Source organism: Corapipo altera, unplaced genomic scaffold, assembly GCF_003945725.1.
Source record: "Corapipo altera isolate COAL_440 unplaced genomic scaffold, ASM394572v1 56, whole genome shotgun sequence".
NCBI classification, from domain to species: Eukaryota; Metazoa; Chordata; class Aves; order Passeriformes; family Pipridae; genus Corapipo; species Corapipo altera.
Genome location: NW_020884896.1, coordinates 4,145,006 through 4,158,603, shown reverse-complemented (window position 1 = coordinate 4,158,603; position 13,598 = coordinate 4,145,006). Strand labels below are relative to the sequence as shown.

General features: G+C 36.2%; 1 protein-coding gene across 2 annotated transcripts in view; it reads left to right on the top strand.

Annotated features, from left to right (window-relative positions):
- Window positions 1–13,598, top strand: part of ADGRA1 (adhesion G protein-coupled receptor A1) — a 266,278-nt gene that overhangs the window by 219,200 nt on the left and 33,480 nt on the right. For both annotated transcript variants that reach the window (XM_027648135.1, XM_027648136.1), the window contains 2 exons: window positions 4,706–4,833; window positions 5,727–5,850. In XM_027648135.1, coding sequence (XP_027503936.1) covers window positions 4,706–4,833; window positions 5,727–5,850 — 252 coding nt within the window. The remainder of the gene's footprint in view (window positions 1–4,705; window positions 4,834–5,726; window positions 5,851–13,598) is intronic.

The following is a 13,598-nucleotide window of genomic DNA, read 5'->3' as shown; positions in this document are numbered from 1 at the left end:
AACACAGGGTTTTCTCATAACAGGCTGTGGAAACATGGTTCTGTACTTTGAAAAATCAGCCTGCTTATAATGAGAGGTATAAGAATGAACCTTTCAAATTTTTTTTTTTTTTTGTTTAAACACCTACGGAATAGACCTTAGCAGAATTTAAGCACCAAAGACTATGAAAATGATCCAGAAAGTTTATCCGGTACATGCAAAATTAACATTTGGAGTAGTGGGAACTGCCAGATTTATTGGAATTAGATTCCTCTGCAGTGTGAAGAGCTAGATTTCTAAGCTCTGCTGTCATTCAGTGGCCTAGCAATAAGGCACATACTCCTCACCTGATTCCTCAGCTGGCATGTACTGCTCATGTAATACTCATTCTCATAAGAGAATGCTTAGTCCATATGGACAGTATTGAGTCCAGCTTCCCAGAAAAGGTTGCTTTTTTTAAGCATATTCCTGAATGTGTCAAACTTTTGCACAAATCCTTGGAATTACTCTTATGAGCAAGATCTGACTTTTATTCCTTTCTTCTTGGGTTACATCTACATTTTATTAAATTGCACTTAACAATATGTATTATTTGCTCTGTAAAATGCATAAGTCAGTTTGGTACTGGGGTCAAAAATCCAGGCTTGTGTCCTTCAAAATGCGATGATTTTATCACAAATCAAGCCTTTGGCTCCAGCTCTTTCTTTCTGTTTGTTTTTCCTTTCTATTGGCCTAATGGATCTTGTATTCTTCATGGTGCAACTTCAACCAGAGGGTAAAGGGATTCAGACTATAAAGCTCAGTAAAATATGCCAACTCTTGGGAGATAGATGTAAATTAAAGACCCAGAATCTCAGTCTTGAGACATCTTGTCTGGATGGCTTCTACTGAGCTCCTTCCAATTCATCAATGTCTTTCTTGTGCTGAAGTGCCCGAAACTGGACACAACAGTTGAGATTTGGGCTCACAAGTGGTGAACAGAAGGGAATAATCACTTCCCTCAGTCTACTGCGTGCACTCTTGATAATATGGCCCTCATGTCCACAAGTGCTCACCTCTGCCTTGTTTGTTTGGGGGGTTTTTTTGAGTAGTCAGAATCTAAATACAAATAGAAATGTAAATCTGACCAGAACTGATTGTTCAAATCAGTTGTGTTTCTAAGTCTCTGTGGTGCTTGGGTATTACTCCTAGAGTTTTAGGTGTCCTGCTTCAAACACAGAAACCAGTTACACTATCCTTTCTAATATCGTACTATTACAAGCAATATATTAAAAACAAATGTTTAATTTGCCAATATAAATAGATGGATTACAACAATTTATATCACAAACTGGATTCCTTTTAGCAGCTGTGATTTGCTTGAAAGTACCAAATACATAGTATTGGTTTGCTGTATCTTTCTCTCAACTTTCTCAACATCTGCCATGAGATGTCTCAGGGCTGCCTTTAGTGTGTAATCTGTCTGTACCTCTTTGCACACGTTGAATTTTAACTGAACAGAATAGATGTCTCTGTTTCAGCTGATCTTTGGAATGAAGCATCAATTTAAAGTGAAACAGTTCCATTTCCACTCTGATATTTTTATAATTCTGATTGTTGGATGAAGTAGCTGATAAGAATTCTTTTGTGTCACTAATTTCCTTCACTGATTTCTCTTGTGCTTTTATGTACTGTGATGGCATTTACAGCTGAAAGAAGCCATTTTCACACCTTCTTATAAGGGTGAATGAATGACAAATTCTCATTAGACAACATTTGTAGTTGTAGACACCAGTTCATAATGGTCAAAGTCTTGTATGTATTCATTTTCCTCTAGCTAATTCCTGGCATTTTTCAATATCATCATCATTTGAATCCCCTCTAGGAAATGAAATCAAACCCACCTTTTTAAAATGCAACATACAATTATGCTGCTTTGCGTATTGCATTAAAAAATGCTTGTTTTCTGCATGTTGTCTTCCCCAGAAGATTACTTGAGGGAGGTTGACAGATCAATAAGGTTTAATTATCATCAAAGAGCAGACAAGATAAATTTATTATATATCTATAATGAAATCAGTTTTCAATGTACAAAACTCTTAAAAAGGATATTCCACATTGGCGCTAATGCATTATCATATTCAAAAGTTTTACCACTTATTTACTGTAAAAGACTAGACTAGAGATAATTTTTTTAATCAAATTTTAAAATGGAATTAGCTTTAAGATGCTGATTGTTCTTCATTCTTCTGCAGGCAAAATGGTTGTATTCCTGTAGGACAGATGGCATTTGCTTTTATACTGATGTTCAAACATAGTGATGGGTTGAACCTTGCATTTAAACTATTAAAAACTGGTTCTTTAGTATGCCGAAGGATGCTATTCAAGTAAAATTGCTTTCATTTGTTGCTACATAAATGTGTAGCTTCACTGGGCTTCCTTTTTCACAACTTTACTTTTCAGTGTGTTTTTTTCAGAAATATCTAATATATTTAGTTCTCTAAATAGCTGCACTGTTACTACCTTATAGTTACAGTAACAGATTTCTGAATGCACAGAAATGAAGTGTGTACCTAAAATTATGACAAAGTGTACTGTTGGTATACTGAAATACAATTGTAAGAATATGAGCTAGAAGTAGATGTTTTATTATTTTCAGCAGAGTATTTCTGCATTATCACTCCCATAATATGAGCCAAAATTGTATTGAACATTTCTGGTAAATACTAGTCTATCTCAAGAAACTCATTCTATAAAAGAATTAATGAGGAGATGATGCAAATAAAAACATAGGAGAAAAGATGATCAAAAAAGGTTCTTGAGTGGACATTCAGTGACCATTCTGAACCAATAGACTTTTAAAGAATTATTTGAAATCTGTAAATTCAGTATATCCTGAAAAAAAATAAAATCAAGAGGAAGCCTTAAGAGCGTAGGTCTGTCACTTTAAAAAGCTAATACATCAAAAGACAGTTCTTTTCCTCTTCTATTCCATTTGTGGTTGAGGGAAGAGTAACAACACAGACATCTCTAGATGAGACAGCATAAGCTGAGCACCTCTGTGAGAAGGGACTCCACTTTTCACTTTGGGTCTTGGTGAACTGGGCAGGGCTGAGAGAGGACTTACATGAGGGATAGGTGATGACAGAGCAGATTGAACTGAAGTACCCATGCAAGCTGAGGAAGTACCTGGAGAGAAATGGGATGTGGTAACATATAGATGTCATCCTGTTAATAAATTATTTGTTCATTTTGATGATCCTTTATATGTTGGAAGCTGCTCTTTTTAGAACTGACATTCATATGCATCTGGAGAAACTGGTACAATCAATCTTAGGAACTTTAAAGCTAGTAATGAAGAAAAATAATAACTACTGAGGCATCTGTTACTTGTGAGGATCATTTTGGAAGGTAAATGGAATGGTTCCTTTCCCCAGATTTAATAACTGCATACACTCATGAACATTAGTTGCTTGTGCATGGACAAGTTCATATACATAAATAATGGTGCTAGAAATCAACTCTCTGCATGCAAATGCAATTAAGAAGAGGTATTAGTATTACAGTCCTAGTCTCCTGAGGGGAGGTTTCACCTCTGGAAAATAATGTATTGAATCTTCTTGTAGGGGAACCTAAAACTGACAAATAAGAAAAAAGTCTTTTAAATGTATGCCAGTATTTTCAGTGTTAGAGTTTTCTGGATTGTCATAGTCTACTTTTTCAGATTTTAGCTTTTTCTGGTGCTGAGGTGTATATTTATTTTTGTGTGCAGACTTAGTGCCACTGCACATGGGGACTGGCATGTACATGACACTTTGTTTGCACTCAGGTGATAGTTTTTGTGTATAATTTTTAGTATTTGTTTGTAGGAATGTAGTGCCACAAACAGGTGTGGCTTGATGTATTACAGTGAGCCCCTGATGTTTACTTTAATTCAGGTAATCTTAAGGCATCTTGTTTTATGTAATGTGTTCCCTTTGCTTTCAATCCATCACACTTCCAGATTTAGCTCTTCTGTTATTTCTTATTTGTGTGATCTAGTAATTTAGAATGGGAATTTGATAACGTTAATTTTACAAAGATATTGATAGTTTTTTGTTATGTTTTATCATTATTTGTATCAGTAGGCACTAACATGTCCAAAAGGAATGCATGGATCTTTATTCTGCTGTTAATATGGCTGTACCAACTGGTTTTGAATTGCTATAGGGAGTAGAGTATTTGCAACTAAGTGTGAAGGTCACTGGGTCAGAGGAGATGTATCAGATGGGAATTTATTTGAATACAGGAACAAGTCAGTTTATATTTTGAGTGTATTCTCAGGGCTTTTTTTTCTTTGAATGCTTCTTCTGCAGCCACGTATATGCCATTTAGAGACCTCTATGGTAATTTGATATTTTTACTTAATATCCTAGTAAAATACACACATAAAGTTCATGTTATCGGAAGGAACACACATTGCTAATGCCAGGAAAATGTAATATTCTGTGTGTTTTTTCAGACCTTTTTTTTAATTAGGATATGTCTGCTTGTACAAAAAGGTTAATTTCTGTCTGGCAAAGTGTATGCAGATGAGGAAAGAGCAGACTGATGTTATTGTAAATTCATGAACTGTATCTACATTAAAAGTTCATCTTTTTTTTTCCTGCCCTTGAAAGGGAACAGCTAGAAATGACAGGACATATTGAAATGAAGTCTCAGTTTCACACATGCCTGACAATGTTAAATCATTTTGCTTTCTCCATAGGATTTTAAGACAGTGCTGTCTTTCCCCCAGTACCCAGGGGAGTTTCTGCACCCTGTGGTTTATGCGTGTACTGCAGTTATGTTGTTGTGCCTGTTTGCTTCCATTATCACCTACATTGTCCATCACAGGTAAGAATTCCGTTTTAAGCACTTATGTTAAATGGTCGGCAATATTCTGACTACTTCGATTTTTTAACCCCTACTGTAAATATAAATTAAAATGTTCTGAATTACTGTTGGGTAGTCATGGCAGCAATGTGGTTTACACCAGAGAAATCAAAACAAAGGTTATGTCAACCTTTCCTAAGCTGTTCCCAAGCTGTATCCTTCTGCACACTTTTCCTAAGATTTCTAACTTGACATTTCAATATAAAACCATGAGCATTATGAAGTTGCTTTCTGGCAACTTCCAGTTGAACAGACTTTGGCCAGCTACACCGGCTTCAAAGACCAAGTTTGGTTGGAAAACTAGTAACTGTCATTGGATAAAAGAAATTCTCTTTGTCTTTTAAATTTTAGTTTTAGAAAGCTTGTGTTTTCCTTTATGTGAAAAATTTATATAAATGCCATTTTAACCACATACCTCTTGTTAAAGACCATTAGCAATTTAAAAGAGTAGGAATGTATTGTACTGTAGAAGCTGCTAAATATTAATTAAGTGAACTTAATGCAATATCTTCTGATCTTCAGCTTCCTTTTAATACTTTAGAGAGGTCTTGTTAAAGTTCTGCATATCTGAAGCTATGCAATAAGCCTTTTGCTTTTAGTACTCTACTTTAAGTGCTTGATTTGGTGGAGGAAACTTTAAATCAGTAGACTTTTACAGTTTTTACCATTAACCTTACCTTTTTACCATTTATTTCAAGGCTGTATAAGTCAGGCTCTGTCCTGTAGGTAGATTGCTATATAGATATTTAAGAATCAGAGAATTTAATTCTATCAAATTAAATATTTTTTCCAAATAGTAATTTTCATGATAAGTACATTGTTTTCTTTAATTTTAAAATGTGATTTTTCAACAGCACAATCCGAATTAGTAGAAAAGGATGGCATATGCTTCTCAACTTTTGCTTCCATACTGCTCTTACATTTGCTGTTTTTGCTGGTGGAATCAATCGCATTAAATATCCAATTATATGTCAAGCTGTAAGTATCTGTCTTAGTAATTCTTACTTAGAGAATTGAAACTTGCAACTGAATTTTCACCATAATATTGATAGTTCTCCTTCTTTTTGTATATTGTTCCTGGATCTTAAGCTTTTCAAAATAAATCATTGTAAGTATATAATTTAAAGACCAACACTGGGAGTGTTCAGTGTTTGGTTGTCACCTGAGTTTCTGTAAGAGGGTGATCAGTGCATTGTCTCTGAAGCTTAGAGTTCCTTTGTGGTGTTTTTTTTTTTTTTTTTTTTAAAAGCCATTAAAATTTTATTATTTTTTGCTGTGTAGAATAGTTGAAAAATATGAATTCAAAATATTTCATTCCTTCTTGTGTTTTGGATTGGATGTGTGAGACTAAGGTTAATGTTTCACTATAATACACATACCATTTCCCTGAGGGCAGCCCTGGCTTCACTGGGTGATCTCTAAATATACACTTGGGCAGCTTAATGTTTATAGTATGGATATGTCTTTTAATTACAACTTGAGCTAAGGAAACAAAGCAGACCAGTATACTTGTGATATATGGACCCCTGTTTGCACTGCTGGACTGTTTCACATCTCCTGCTTCAGCCATTTTGGGGCAATAGCGTTGTGAGATGCACAGAGAGGGCTGGCTTTAGCTGCCCTGAATACAGAGGTTGAGTCTGTACAATGTGAAAAGAAAGTCATTTTAGTTATCTTCCGTAATGCCTGATGAGGGATTGTTGCAATTTGTTTGTCTTAAATATTTCTTCTCTTGGATTTTGTAGAAGTGCTCCAGGTCTCATGAATGTTGTTGGTATTTGCTGTAATAAAGCATTTTTTTTAGCCAACATTCTCCCCAGATATTTTGCCTGTCACTAATCTGGTTCTTTGGAATGGGTATAAATAGCCAGTGTCACCAGATAACAGCAGAATCACTGCAAAATTTGCATAATTATGGTAGGAGTTATCAGTCCAGTTTTTAGTGGGATGCTTTGCAAGCCTTTTGTGTATACTTGTGTATGACCATCAGTAAACATCACATGTAGATCTGTAAGCACTGTAACATTTATAAGTGTGAAGTCTACCTATGTGTATTACATGCTATTCATTTAATAACACAGTTATCCACTAGATTATTTTAAGATAAATATCTCACAATATCTAATGTGTTGTGTCATAATTAATCTGTAAGTTCTAGTAAATTGAAATATCACTTACCATTGTCTTTATCTGCAGTTTGCAAGTGAGGGTAGCTGATTAGTTTCTAGGGCAGCCATGGCCATGTAATTACATGATCACAAATGACCATCTGTTGCTGCCGTTGTTGTCTGGTTATTTACTTTGCAGATTGCGTGGTAACAACCTGGTATTAACAGCTATAATGAAAAATTGATTGAGATAAATGTGTTATTAATAGTCTGTTACAAGTAATACATAAACTACAGGGGTATCTTCATAAAATGCATTATCAGTGACATCTGTCTCTTGCTATGGTATAGCACCAGATCCTGAGCTGCTGAGAAACATCCACACTTACAGAAACTGAATTGATTCATTCCTATATGTCTTCTAACCAGTTTCATAAAGTTAATTATTTACCTGACAACATGCTACATTAACAGACAGTATCATAAGTAGTTAAAAGACAAGAAATATACAGGTCACACAAGAGGCAGGCTGTCCTCTGTTTCCTGGTAGAAGTTGTCTGTCTGATGCAATTAGATAGGGATAATGGATGAAATAGTTCAAACAATCACAGAATCACATAATATGCTGGGTTGGAAGGGACCCACGAAGATCATCTAAGAGAATGCTCCTCTAACTGGTAACAGAGGTTGAACAAATATTCACTTTCAGAACATTGTAGCCCACCACTGATCCTTTCTTGCTTTCTGACAGCAAGTTTTTCAAAATTCTCTGAGTCTCAGTGCCTGTGTCCTTCTGTGATAACCCTGAGACAATTGCTCTGTGAATTAATGTTCAGGGTGCCAAAGCTAGGAGTAAGGGAGTCAGGAGTCAGGGAGAGACACTAATAGTTTCCTGAGAAGCTTATGTATTTGAGCATTCCCCACAGCTTGCATAAGTGTTTATGGGGTGGACAACACTCCTTCTTTCCTATGTATGGAATACCGCAATTCAGCCAATGAAATGTATATTATGTAGCCAGCTTGGGTTTCTGTGTCCCTTAAGTCTAAGATTTGTCTCTTTCTCCCTTTTATTTTTTTTTCCTCAGTTCTGAAAAATAACTTGATATTGGGGTTTAAAACATATTTGTGAAAATGTTACTGCTTCAAGCAGCGCTAAAATATTAGTTATACTGCAGGTGTAACACTTTCAGTGTTGCCATACTACTACATCTTTCAATTTGCTAAAACTCAAAACGCAGCTTTACCCTGCAGCAATGCAATTTCCACCTTTTGTTTCCTGAGTGCGTATGGAAAGATTCCAAGTGCAAGTATTTTTTGTCCTAATCACTGAAATGTTGTATCAAAGCCAGTGAACCACCACCTTTCTTATTGTAATTATCCCTAAAACTTTCACACAAATTTCACTGCTGCATCCTTACCCAAGTGAAATAATAGACCGAGTTAACTTTTATCCTTCAAAATTAACCAAAAAGATGGTTCTAAAATAGCTTCATTTGGATTGCCTTCTGCCTCTAAATGAATAGTTCCAGGCTAGTTTTAAGCATCAGAAATTAATGCTATGGAAATGGACCCATTTTCTCTGATAGCTGAAAGAACCTTCAAATCCTCTTGAAGGTGAAATAATCACACGAAAAAAAGTCTTTTCAGAAGTGGTCAGATATTTATTTTTATATGGAATCTAAAAATCTAAAATTCCCTTTTAAACCTGCATATCTATTTCACGAGATTTTGTATAGATGTTTCACTTGCATATGTGCTATGCAGTCTATGATTTATAGGGAAAACTGATTCTAGAGTGCTGGTCTAGAAGAGTTGATTACATCTTCATACCTCTCCTGTGTGAATGAATCTACAAGCTGTTTAAATTACCCTTAAATCTGATTCTGGGTGTCACTGAATGTTGACTGGTGGTGTAGAATCCAGTGTCTTGCATTTATGGCAGTCTTTCATGCAAATCAAAAGTTGTCTTAGGAGCAGCTGAATGGGATTAATCAGAGCCAGTACACTATCAGAAAGGTGCTTGAACCAGCTAGTGGATGACATAGTCATCCCCTTCCATCTTCCACAGTTAGGATCTCATATTGCTTTCTTTCAAATGGCAGAAGGAAGATTACTCCTTTTATGTAAGGAATGAGAGAGAAAGGAGAATGTAGCTGGATCACTCCCTGTGTGTGGGAGGCATCAGTTCTGTTCTCTCAGACAAAGATTTCAGTTTCATGCATGGCCACTGCTTTTCCAGGAAAGCATGAAAGCCATGAGGTTATGAATGCTAGGGAATGCAATCATCAGTTCAGCATGTTGTGGCATGAAGAATAGGCTTATGGGCACAAGATTCAGCAGGCAGAAAAGTTAGGGAGCAAAACAGGATCTTAATTTTTTATCCTAGTGGCCAGTCAGCGAGTGGCATGATCACTTCAATCGCATATCAAAGAACCTCCTATATGTTTTTTAAAATAAAAGCTTCCATGTAAACTTTGGCACAGCTCAGATCTCCTTTCTCCCTGATGAATGCCAAATGGGAAGCTGCTTGTGAATTCCTTTCTGTAAGGCAGTAAATCTTCAACAAGAAAGGCAAAGCCCATTCCATACTAGCCAGTAGCCTACAAGTTCAGCTCAGAAAGTTCAACTTCTTGCGTTAAATTTTCTACCTGTGAAGAGAGCATGGGGTTTTTTCTAATGCTAAAGATCATGAAAAATTCACATCCAGTGGTGTTACAGACTGCAGAGAAATTCCTGAATCCCTTCATTTCACTGAAAAGAATCACTTTCATTGCAGGATTAATAGTTTAATCAGAATGTCAGTGCATATCCATATCCTTCTTTAAATAGAACTGGCTAAAGAAGTACAGTCTTATCTGAAATATGACTACAATTGGAAAAAAAAAAAACAAAAGAAACTGAATTAAAAACTTGGGGAAAACAAAGAAATTTGTGTGCAAGTTCAAGCTGATCAAGGGAGCTTTTTGTGCCCAAATGCTTTGCATAAATGTGTATTCTGGTCTTTACCATGGTAACGGCATCATGTGGAACTTAAGTTACCTCTAAGGTACTGAAATTTCTTGAAGTAGCACAAATAGACAGCATCTTCTTACTGTTAGAAAAGCATAATCTTCTATTCAAAAGACTGGTGCTTATTCCCAAAGATAAGAGTTCTAAATTCCCAAAGATAAGAGTTCTAAGAACACAGGATGTGAAAAACTGAATCCAAGCAAACAAGAAAATTTTCACCTTTTAACTGTGGTCATTAAAGAGCTTTAGGTGCAATGCTGTCTTTCAATCCATATGTCCTGGCAGTTTTTTCTGTACCATTTGGACTGTCAGTGGAAAACCTTCTTATAAATAAGAGTCATCACTTCAACGTTTACAGTCATAATCCTTTGTTCTGTGTGGAAAACTTGACCTTTTTCACACAATTTTATAATTGTAATTATATCATTATAATTTGAAATACAAAAGTTCTACTAATAGCAGAAATAGTTTTAAGTTGCCACTTGTATGTGTGGCAATTTGTATATATTTGTATTTATTTACTTGCCTCTTAAATTTGTATATATTTATTTGCCTCTTAAACTTTACAGAGGCACAAATCCAGTCACAAGATACACATAAGTAAATTTTTACCCTGGGCCTTTCATGCAGGTTTACATTTGCTAACAGAGTTAAGTAAGAGTTTATTGAACAAAGCCACATTTGTTCTGTTCCCCTTTCTGTTGAGACTTGTCCTTCCCTTCCATGACATGTCTTTCTAGCATATCGAGTTCAGATGTCTTCCTAGTTTAAGAGAGCTAGAAAGAGATGGTCCCACTGAATGGGACAAAAGAGCTTGCAGTCACAGTCCCTAAGTGCAACAGTGAAGAAAATACATCTCTGTGACATTACTGATGTCAGTGTGGAGACGTGGGGAAGGAAGAGTCAGAGAGCAAAGCCTACTACTTTGAAACACTGAGTTTTCAATATGAGGTGTGACAAACATTTCTTTACTGATTATTGTTAGTGGATGAATAAGAGCAAAAATTCTAGTCCAAAAGCATATTTTGTGATGGTAATTGAGAAACCAAATTATCACCACTGTCATGTGAAAGGAGGGGAGCGGTTTACCCGACCCTTAGTGTGGGAGAGATTTTCTTGACCCCTAGTAACTTACTTGTCTGTCAGTGCCTCAGGGGTCTGTCAGCATCTGTAATCAGGACCGTTCATTGAACAGATACGTAAGTTTGGAAGATGATGCGACTGCCCTTCTCAGGGGGGCTAAGCCAACAGCATGGAGACCCTCAGTGGATCTTCCCATTCTGCTGCCAGAAACTACTAGCACCTATGAAGGACTCACTGTAACAGTTTACAGAATAACACGCTTTATTAATACAAATTATGACAGGTTGATAAGGTTCATGGGTCATTGGTGATTGTGTCTGACTGGAAAAATGTGTTTAAAGCAATGTACTAATACTATAAAACAAGCACAAGCTCTAATCCTAATAACAGCATTTAGCATGCGTAGAATATGTTTCTTACTCACTAGGCATCCCTATGGGGGGGAAGACAGGTTCAGCCCTTTGACTAATCCCAGCAGCTTTGGTGGAGTCTTCCTCAATTTTCCCCCTATTCATAACTTACTTTTATACTATCTCGTTAGGTTTAGGTGGAGCTTGAGTGACTTTAGTCATAAGTACTTTTCTTTCTGATTGATGTAAAATTCTCTCACTTTGGTTCACATACTTAATGTGTTGTATCTTGGCATCTGTCTCCCTCGGTTGACAGGTACTTATAGTCTTTGAACTACAAGGTACTACCATGTTCCCTTCCCTGCAGGGAATTCTATGGAGGGAGGCCACAGTGTCTCCACTCTCCTCCACCCTCGGTTCCATTTGCCGTAGCAGGTGTTTATTGTTGTATAGGGAGCCTTTGTGGGTCACATGGACCATGTTCCATCCAGGGAGCAGCAGCTGCGTTTTACCCTGTAATTCTTAGTCACCTCTAATTTTTAACCCTATCCATCTTCCCACCCTTTCCTTTAGAATTTAGCGTAACAACTCAGTGCATCCTTCCAAATTCCACACTGTGGTTGTGTCATCTTGCATCTGTCAGTCATAAGGAGGTCCTGCATCATCAGGATATATCCTCTTTTCCTTCAAGCAAGAAATGCAAATGATTAGGTTTTTTTGAGACAGAAGGATGCATATTATTAAAGAGTTGATAACATCATCAGAGGATGATAACATTTCTGTCTCCTGTCTATGTTTGTTAAATTTGTCCATATATCAGAAGGAAGTCAGCTACTGAAACGTGAGCACACTGTGAAGAACAATAATGAGACTAAGGTGTGGCATTGCAATAATATGTTAGGTCAGTTGAGTTGCCTCCTTGAAAGTTCAGTAAAGTGATTTTATTGTACTATTTTCAGGTCTCTCATTCATTTAAGTGGCTTATTATTGCTGTCTATATGGCCATATATGTTGTTCAACGTTTCACATGTAGGTGCCTTTTCACATGGAATTCATTCTGCTGTTCATATTCTTACATCATACTTGTGTGGAATATAGAATATATAGCAGGCATGCTATGCCAAAAGGTGAAAGAGGTTAGGAATCAAATCTCTACAATTTTTCTGGTTTTACCTCATGATTTATATCTCCTTTTTCTTCCCCCTTTCTCCTTCTCCTCTCTCCCTCCTACCTTACTCCTTCACTCCGCTCCTCACTCGTGGCCCGATTCACTGTGTCCCTACAGAAATGCTGCAAGCTGCATATGAACTAAGTCCAGACAGCACTAGTCCCTGAGCTGGCAACATCTGCCAGCTGATGATATAAAGTTGTCTCATTCTCTTACTTCTGCTTCTTTTACCTCAAGCGACAACAGCAATGAAGGCTTTATACTCCCTTGTATAATGTGACAGACAAGTCCCAGAGAAAATTACAAAGGGTTTCGAGTTGAAGATATTTGCTGCTATCTTCAAGTTTTGAGCTGTATTACTAAATATAAACAAAATGCATGGAATTTTTTTCTTTACTCATCAATTATTTTATTTTAAGTGGAGCAAAAAATGAACACTGGTTCAAATAAGTCATTAGATTTGTGTTAGCTTTATTCAGCAATTCTCTGTATTCCTTAAACATTTATGTTCTTTCCAATTATAGCAATATTTTACTTGTCACTGCAAAATGTCAGGTTATTGCTTCAAAGGTAACCTCATTTTATATAATCAGATGGAGACTTAGCTGATGTAATAAAGCAGTGGAGATTGGATAAAAGTCCAATTACTGCTTCCATAGTAATGAATAACAATTATTAACATAACAAAGATGTTAGTATTTTAAAAGTGTTTTTACATTATTTTACTTTCAATGATAAACACACTAGTTTCTTGGTGATAATAACACTATTAGAGATTGTATGTCTTTTTAAGGGAGGATGCCAAGACCTGTCATTTAATTTTAAAAATTATATGGCTAAGTTTAAAAGTTTCTTAAAATATGTCTGAAAATAATCTAGTTTTGGGCAAATAGCACTGATTCCATTGACAGAAGTCAGTCTTGGCTGTATGTAGCAGAGAGGGAACTACAGCAGGACATTCTTGAAAAATTAAAAGAAATAGTAGCAAGAAAATAGCAAGAAAAATAC